The following is a 9206-nucleotide window of genomic DNA, read 5'->3' on the forward strand; positions in this document are numbered from 1 at the left end:
TCTGAGTGTTTCATGTGCTGCAGAACAGGAACCTGCTGTAAAACAGCAATTATGCTGAGTCAGGCTTGATTTTTAGTAATCTTTTCCTGTTAAATCAAATCAAATCAATTAGTTCAGTTAGCACCTTATTGAAGTATTAACAATAATTTGAAATTACTTTGGGGGGGGGGCAGCGGCTTGTATTTACACACTCTCTGCTTTGATGTCAACATTTTTCTCAATGAAACAGTCAAAAGCAAAGTTTAACAAATGACCGTTACACATTTCTCTGCCTGTGTGTGTATGTAAGTATGTGTGATCAGAGGAAAAACCTGATTAAAGACTTTGTACTGAAAGTCAGACCTTTTTCTACATCTTTGCTAAAGGATGATTCTTAAGTTTGATTGGCAGTTACATCTTTCTATTTTATGAAATGTTCAAATTATGTATTTTAAAATGTTTAATCATAAAATGTGTCTGCCCACAAGTACAGAATTTAAAGCAGAATATTTGTGATAAGGTGTAAAGGATATTCCTGAATGGATTATCTACATTGTGCAAGGCATAAAAAGCTGATTTGTAGTATTTGAATAAAGTCACATGATGGAATTGAAAAAGGGATGACATCTTTCTTTTAACATGCCATGCTGTGGCTTGCACCCCCGTTTTTATCATTTTGTCTCTAGCATTTGTTGGCAATAAGTAAACATTTAGATTTGATCTTGAAGTTGGACTGATTGCAGTCAGAAAGTTAAGTACACCATGGAGTAATTTATTAGAGCTATAACTAGACTAGACGAGGATGAAGATGGTATGTTTTGGAGAAACTCTCAAGACCAATGATTTTGTTTTCTTCCACAGGCTTATAAAAAATATTTTTCTTCAGTGCAAGTTGAGAACCAGGAAACAAATACAGAATTAGACTTGAATGTTTAAGTGCAAGAAATAAAGACAAACAATACCAGCAGCAGGAATAAAATACAGACCGTTTATTGAGAGTTTTTAACAAGTATCTTTTAAATGACAACAGGCTGGCCTGAGGGAGTGGGTCCCAAACTTTTTTTGCTGGGCCCGGGTTTTAAGAAAATTTCCATGATCACACACACGTTTGTTCTTCTATCCTCATGTGGTCTTTGCATTGACTTCCATTCATTTACTGGTCATTTCTATACCCTAACCCTGAGCCCTTACCTTAAAGTACTTCACAGGTACACACCTGACCCAAAACCTAAACTAAACTCAATTCACATTAGTCCTAAACTGAAACCCTGACTCACCAACAGTGTTTCGACTGGGATTTGTCCCTTTTGTTCCTCACCAGGCTGTGCCTGCTGGAAATATTGTCCCTGACAGGTAGCAAAAGCATTTAAACAATCTCTAACCAGATACACATTGCAATTTATTTCACAAAAAAATAAAACTTTATTTTGAACAACTGAACTAATAACGGTGAACGTAAATAAATTTCAGCTGCAATTAAATAAACTCTTTTAAATAAAACAACAAACCTATTTTAGTGTCATTATTTTCAGTGTAACAGTTTTTTTTTGTTTGTATGTTTCTTTTTTTTTTACTGTTTGACAATATTCAACATTGCCATCTATAAATCTTTTAAAAAATGCTTCTCTGTGCAAAATGGGTTTCAAAACCTGAACAACTTGGAAAACCAATTGAAGATTTGTTGATTAAAAATGATACCTTGAATCCTCACTTCTTTATGCTTAAAGGGGAACCCAGTCAAAAACTTTTCCATTTTGTCCACTTTCTCATTCATGGCATGTCCCCCACTTTGGGAACCTCTGGACTAAGGAATCATTTAAAAAGCAACACGATCCCACCACAATCATGAGCATGAATACCATTAAGACTGATCTACAGTTTGCTGGATAATCTGATGGATTTTGATAGTCTGACCACGGGTTTCAGTCAAATTTTTTTGTGGAAGACCCTCAATGTTACACTGAAGTTTTATGGTGAAATATGCTAAACAAATGTTTTTATGTTTCCTTTTATGAAGAGCCCTCAGAAGGAGGTGCTCTTAGAACTTTGTATTTACTATTTTATAAACTCTCTTGTCTATTCTGTATCAATTTGTGTTGTTTTGCAGCTTAGTGTATCTAAATTAAAGGAACATAAAATTTTGTCTGAGTATATTTTGTTATTTTATTTTCACCTCATAGTATCCTCAAGATTTAAGACAGAAAATAATAAACAAAAATAATAATAAAAATAAATAAAAGCCCTCATCCTCCAGATCATGAGCCAGTTCCATAACTAAATGTTTTCTTTGAGTCGCAGATGACAAACTCCGGGCCTCAAGGGCTGCTATCCAGCATGTTTTCTTGTTTCTCTGCTCTAACTCATCTGATTTGCATGACTGGATGAATAACAGGCTTCTACAGATTTAAAAGAGGTAATTGAATTCAGTCAGGTGTGTTGGAGCAGATAAACAAGGAAAACATGCAGGAGGCCCTCAAGGACCTGGGTTTGACCCCCCCTGCTTTAAGTGATCTGTTATTGAATGGGATGTCTTTAAAGCCAAGGTRATACCCCATCATTGATACAACTGTCTGCAGGTTTTCAGGGTTAACCAGATTTCTGGTGGTTTTTTTTTTGTTTTTTGACAAAAAGCATCAGTAAGCATTGTGACAGTTTTCTCAGAGTGTACAGTATAAATATTGTTCTGTCCTTCTTCAGGCCTTCTCAGCAGCAAACCCTGGAGTTCTGCTCAATGATACACAAAAACATGATTTGGTGTTCTTCTCTCATATATTGCAGAAATACATTTGAATGAAACAATTACGTGAAAATAAATAAAAACTTTGAAATGTAAAAACAATCTCTAGTTGTGGTTGAATGATACTGAACACAGTAAACACACTCCCTGCTCCCACAGGCAGACAAACTGGAGTTGGATGAGTGAAATTAGCTGTCTCCCATTACTCCTTCAGGGAACCATTTAGTTGCACAAAAACAAGTTCAGGATTTCACTCTGTGATATTAAGTTGCACTTTCTTCCATCCGCTTTGTACTTACACGTTCATATCTTTTAGCTTTAACACCATTTAGAAATTGGCTCTAGTATTGTTTAGTGCMCCATAATAATTTGCTTTACAACTAATATACATTTGTAGCATTCAGTCTAATTGGAGTTATACTAAATGTTACAAAGACTTTTATCATTGTAACAAGGACAGTAGTAACACGTCTGGGGGGAAAAAAGTAAAAAGTATGCTATTTTTGTTGTGTGCACATACTTTGTGTGGCTTTAGTTGTTTGGATTTACATGACCCAGTTTAAACATAGTGGCAGGCCAGGCCAACAAACCTGAGCCAGACAGATTTCACTGTTCCCTGACATGCTGATGTACTTTTGTTGTTATGGTTTCCAATATTCCTGTGCTTCTCAGTCAGCAAGTTGAGCTGGAAACCTTAGACAAAGGTATGCGCAAGTGAACTCTGGCTGCAGGTTATCCTACATCAGCAAGGCTCTCATAAATCAACCGAATTCATGTCTACGCATGGACGTGTCATTTACAGTTGCAGGCTTGTACGMGATTCTTTTTATACATAATGGGTTATTGAAGTGTTTTACGATTATCCAGATAAAAATATTTGTGTCAAAATAATCAGTATCTTTATGCATGATGGGGCAGTAGTAAAAAAACTAATATAAATGAAAGAAAGTAGCACAAGAAAATCATTTTATAGATAAAAAGCAAGTGAAGAAATAGGCTTTACAGCTGCAGCTTTCCCCATCCCCCTCATCATAATAAAAGTACCTAGTTATATTACTGTTAGATATATTCTAACAGCTTTCTGACAGATAAGATTTGACAAGTGAGCACTAAAGATAGAGCTCTAGTTACAGAAAGCATACAACCATTGCATCATGTCTGTGTTGGAACAAACAAGTTATATTCATCTGAGATGTGGACATACAAAGTTATGCTGTCATGTGTTGCAGTTAGATCTTGTGGAGCAGAAAGTTTAACTCTGGGTTGCAGCAGGTCAAAACACTCATTTTACAAAGAAAGTGTTCAGTGGAAGTTACAGGCGGGGATACTGATAGGTATTTTAATGATACACCTTAAATAAAAAGAACCAGAGGCATAGGTATAAGTTTTCAGAATGACTCTTGTGCAAAAGGAGAAGTTGAGAACACTCAGTTGTTCTGACCGAGTCCTCACAAGTTCTGAAGCTTTCAGCTCAGAGTGTCTCTTTTATTTAGCAAGTTATCAAAAACCCTAATCTTGTCTCTGTACAGTATGCAGTCATGGGTCAGAATGTTATAGAGAACATTCTACAATGATTCACTTCGGTGAAGCTTTACATGCACAGATAAGAATAACTTCCTCAGCAATAAGTATGAGAAACAGGAACTTGGATTGATAAGAACATCTGAGTAAGACATAAAGATGTAAGGCTGATAATGTAAAAACTCTTACAGATACATTTGGTTAAATAATCTCATGAGCTGCTCTTCTCACAAAATAAAAGACCCGTTGTTAAATGCCATCTCATCTTTCCTGCAGTGCACTGTCAGAGGTTTAAACATTATCAGGCTTTGTTTAAAGGTCACTTTCAGGCAGCGTCTGAAACAAGAAAGTCTGGAGTATAAACATGGCTGATTTTGGAGAAATATTTCAAAATATTGGGGAGTTTGGACTATTTCAGAAGACCATCATGTTTGCTCTTTGCTTCCCGAACCTTATTTTGTCTTTTCACTTTGCCAGTGTATATTTCGTCCAGTCCGATCCAGAGCGCCACTGTAACACAGACTGGATCATCGGCGCTGCTCCCAATCTGACCACAGAGGAGCAGCTGAACCTGACTCTGCCCCGGGAGGAGGATGGGACCTTCAGCAGGTGTCGGATGTTTGTTCCTGTGGACTGGGACATCGGTTCCATCAGGGAGAACGGTCTCAATGACACCACAGGGTGCAGGAATGGATGGGAGTACGGCAACATGCTGTATGAGGCCACCATTGTTACAGATGTAAGTGATGAAACTATCACATATTCATTAGATAAATCCTTTTTTGTTTGTTTTACAAACAATTTGGGTTATTTTTTTACCACAGTTTGATCTAGTTTGTGACCAGGCGTATCTTTTGGGATTAGCACAAACCGTACTGATGGCTGGAATCCTGATCGGATGTCTCTTGCTTGGACCTTTTGCTGAATCGTAAGTGTTCTTTATGCTGCACTGATTTTTAAAAGCAGAAATCTCAAACTCCTGAATGCTTAATTTTCTGTCTGCTTTTGTGTTCATTAATTAACAAATGACATGCTTTGATGTCTTCTGAATGAGCTGGGAGTTAAATCTGACTAGAAATGTCTGTTTTAGGTTTGGTCGTAAGCGTGCAGTGCAGATACCCATGGTTTTGATGGTCATTTTTACTGCAACAACTGGATTATGTCCCAACATTTATTTATACTTGGTGTCCCTGTTCATTCTGGGCATTGGCTATGGAGGCTATCGACTCAATTGTGTTATTCTAGGTACTCTTTTATTTATTATCTACTTTTTCTATAGATTTAGTAAACATTGTATTTAGTTGTTAAATTACAGAATAAAAAGTAGTTAACATTTTGTACACTTAAAGCAGGGCTATTCAACTAAATTGCGCAGGGGGCCACAGTTAATGAATGCCAATGACACATCCAGTAATTAAATAAATACAGTCTACCTTCATTCTTTCTGATTTAATTTTTATTTTAAAACAAATTAGATTTTAAAAAAAGAATCTGACACTTTTTATTATTTGCACTCTATTTTGTATAATAAATGCAGTCATTGGCAGGCAAACTGAGTTGTATAGCATCTTTAAAACAGGATTGCTGTTCTCACAGAAATATTTGTCTTTCATATAACAAAAAATGATTTTTTAATGAACTCCTGGGTGGGCCAGACTGAAGTCACCTGTGAGCCGAAAGTGGCCCATGGGCCACCAGTTGAATAGCCCCATTAAGTGCTTGAATTGAAAAAACTGAACTTCTTTTTTTGCTTCTTGAGAGTGTTTCACTCTCAAAAACCTTTTTGGAGAAAAAAAAAGAAGTGTCTTCAAAAACAAAACATAACATCTTGTTGCCTTGGTTTTGACTGATGTTCTACTGTACTACATTAGTTCAGTTTAGGTGAACAAATAAATACGTTTTCCTTCTGTGTTTACTGAAAGTGCAATCTGTGTTTTTTTTTTTTTTTTTACCACAATGGAGCCCATAAAATTTGTTATTTAGAACCAATTTTGTTGATGTATTGATGTGACATTCAGCAGATAGAAATCTCTGGTAACAACAGTGTGTGCACCTTGTTGCCTAACTACAACATTTTAAAGTCAACTTTGATTTGTGAATAATTTATGCATGTGGTGTTACAGTATAAGCATGTCTGTCATGTCTTTTATAGGGACTAATGTGAAAGCATGTTGTAGTCCTTAGCAGCATCAGTACTAAAATAGTCTCTTTTAATTTTCCTTCCTGTTTTCAGTCACTGAATGGACCGGAGTGTCCAAAAGATCATGGGGAGCCTGTTTGACTCAGCTGTTTGGGGCTCTTGGACACTGTGTTCTTGCTGTGTTGATCTACTTTATCAGAGACTGGAGGACGGCTCAGATGATCACATGTGGCCCTCTTGCTGTGGTCGCCATTTACATCTGGTTTGGATGAATCCACAGTACCATGTCCTGGTTTTATCAAAGTGAGTGGAAGTGATTGTGATCTTTGAGCTGTTTCAACAGGTTTATTCCAGAGTCAGCCAGGTGGTTGTTGAACAGAGGACGACTAGAAGAGGCTAAACAGCTGATATCTAAAGTGGCAGCCATCAACAAACAAACTCTTCCAGACTCCCTTCTGGAAAAGGTATCCCCCCCTTTTTTTGTCTTCAATGTCAAAACAGGAGTAGAACTAGAAAAATATCTATAAATGCAACAATGTTTTAGAGAAAACACTATGGAAATATTTATTTCGTGATGACTGTACTGTTAACAATAAAATGGGGTCTTAAAGATAGAGATGGGATTTTACCAAAATGCAACAAACAAATGTCATCGCTGCAAAATTGTGAATTACTCGAATAAAACACAAAAGCAGTTGTTAACATAATGTTAACACACATCTGTGCAGATTGTTGTGCAAGAAACTGAAAAAAGGAAAGGCATAGTAGTTCTTATCCAATCAACTGTGCTTAGGAAGTATTTCCTTACCTTAATTTTGGCATGGTAAGTTATACTCCGTCATCCTCTAATTTCTTACATTGGACAAGCTGATGCTGACTGTGCTTTCTTTAGGTTCTCCCTGAATGTTTCTTATTTCTGCCTTTCGCTGAATGTGGGAAACTTTGGCTTAAGTATATTCTTGACGCAGGCCATATTTGGCCTGTCTGAACTACCGGCTCATCTTCTGTGCATGTGGCTTTTAGAAGCAGTGGGAAGAAAACTGTCACTAGTGTCCACACTTCTGATCGGTGGATTCTTGTGCCTCTCAGTTTTAGCAGCTCCTCAAGGTAAAGTTATTCAAACTTTAAAGTCATGGAGTTATGCACAGTGGATTACATATGTTGTTTTGTCTCATTTATTGTAAGAATTTATTAGTTCACCTTTAATGATTGTCAGAAGAAGTCTGAATTGCTGCAAAAAATAAAAATCATTGATGTGGTAGGCACACAATTGTCCCTATTGTTAACATTAGTTTGTTCCTTTCATTTTCTAATCTATCAACACATTAATGACTTAAAACTCTGTATAATAGTTTTAGACCACTGCGAAGTTTTTGTGCTCGTTTTACAGATAATGCCATTGCTGTCACAGCATTAGCTACTGGAGGACGTTTTTTTGTCAACTGGGCAGGATCCATTTGCAATGTTTATGTTCAGGAGCTTTTTCCAACATCTTTTAGGTGAGCTGAGATCCCCCCCCCCCCCCAAAAAAAAAAAAACAAACAAACTGTACTTTCTATTGTTGTCCTATGATTTTAAGTAATTTTAACTACAACTCTGGGTTACACTCATCAACCTAAATTGAAACTCAGTGCAGCAAATCGATATAAGACCAAAGTCCTAATAAAATGAAATTTTATTTTGGGTTAGGTTATGTGTAAGTCAGTACAATGTCCTACTATGGATAGTAATAAAAATGTGTGTGTCTGTCTGTTAGCAGAATATCAAATGAACAACTGAATAGATTTAAGGAAACACTCAGGAATTAATCACAGGGTGTTCATTTACAGCTCCTTGATTTATGGAGTCAGATAAATTCAAGATGACCACCAGAACCAATCAACTTTAGCCTCAGAAAAAAGACAGTCATTTTTACAAATATTGTACTGCAATTTGATAAGTTAGTAACTCAGTCATTCACATAACAAATACTCTGATCATGTGATTACACAGCTGACATTATTTTCAAGGTTTGACCGAAATGGTTATAACTCTGTCATTTCTCAACATAGGATGATCTCGGTGGGCAATATGCATTTATTCAAGTACTAACAGGTCGTTAATTAGTTCAGTTAAAGTAAACATATATTTAGTCTTGTGCCCATAGTAACCTCATTTTAAATTCTGGTTCTAGGCAAACAGCCTCTGGTTTGGGCTCCATTGCGAGCCGAGCTGGGGGGTTGCTTTCCCCTCTCCTCAACATGCTGGCTGTGTATAACTGGACCATACCTGTCGTAGTTTACAGCAGCCTCACTTTAATCAGCGGAGCTCTCAGCTTTCTGCTCCCTGAGACCAGAAGAACTGAGCTGCCAGATTCAACTGCTGAAGCTGAAGGACTCAAGTAAGGAAACATTTTGTGACATCATCTAATAACCATCCCCATCCTTTTTGACCAGTTCATGAGCTTCAGGAATAACTGCAAACTACAAAATATTGTGGCGCTTGGCAAGTGTTGTGTCTGGAGACAAAAATAAATAAATAAATAAATAAATAAATAAACCAATTCAAGCTGTTTTCAATGTTACCAATTAATTTATTCTGCTTGGTATGTTCAAGTTTTACTAAACTAAAACAACAGATTTCCCAATGTCTATTTTTATTTGTACACTTGACCTTTGCTGAGCTTTGTACATTTTAGGGGGGAAAAATGAAGAACTATCTCATGTTTTTTGCCTAATCTGTTATACCTTTGTGTGTGTGTGTGTGTGTGTGTGTGTGTGTGTGTGTGTGTGTGTGTGTGTGTGCTATATTATATATATATTTGATTTAACTAGGTAGATCTCCCTTAAA

At 36.6% G+C, this 9206-nt stretch overlaps 1 protein-coding gene across 1 annotated transcript in view; it reads left to right on the plus strand.

Moving 5' to 3' along the window:
• Positions 1-4601: 4601 nt before the first annotated feature.
• slc22a13a (solute carrier family 22 member 13a) overlaps positions 4602-9206 on the plus strand; it is a 7656-nt gene continuing 3051 nt past the window's right edge. The window contains exons 1-9 of the mRNA XM_014008918.1: positions 4602-4976; positions 5062-5165; positions 5328-5482; positions 6471-6639; positions 6721-6841; positions 7106-7200; positions 7270-7484; positions 7768-7876; positions 8551-8757. Of these exons, the coding sequence (XP_013864372.1) occupies positions 4602-4976; positions 5062-5165; positions 5328-5482; positions 6471-6639; positions 6721-6841; positions 7106-7200; positions 7270-7484; positions 7768-7876; positions 8551-8757 (1550 nt within the window). The remainder of the gene's footprint in view (positions 4977-5061; positions 5166-5327; positions 5483-6470; positions 6640-6720; positions 6842-7105; positions 7201-7269; positions 7485-7767; positions 7877-8550; positions 8758-9206) is intronic.

The sequence above is a fragment of the Austrofundulus limnaeus genome, unplaced genomic scaffold, assembly GCF_001266775.1.
Source record: "Austrofundulus limnaeus strain Quisiro unplaced genomic scaffold, Austrofundulus_limnaeus-1.0 Scaffold54, whole genome shotgun sequence".
Lineage (NCBI taxonomy): Eukaryota > Metazoa > Chordata > Actinopteri > Cyprinodontiformes > Rivulidae > Austrofundulus > Austrofundulus limnaeus.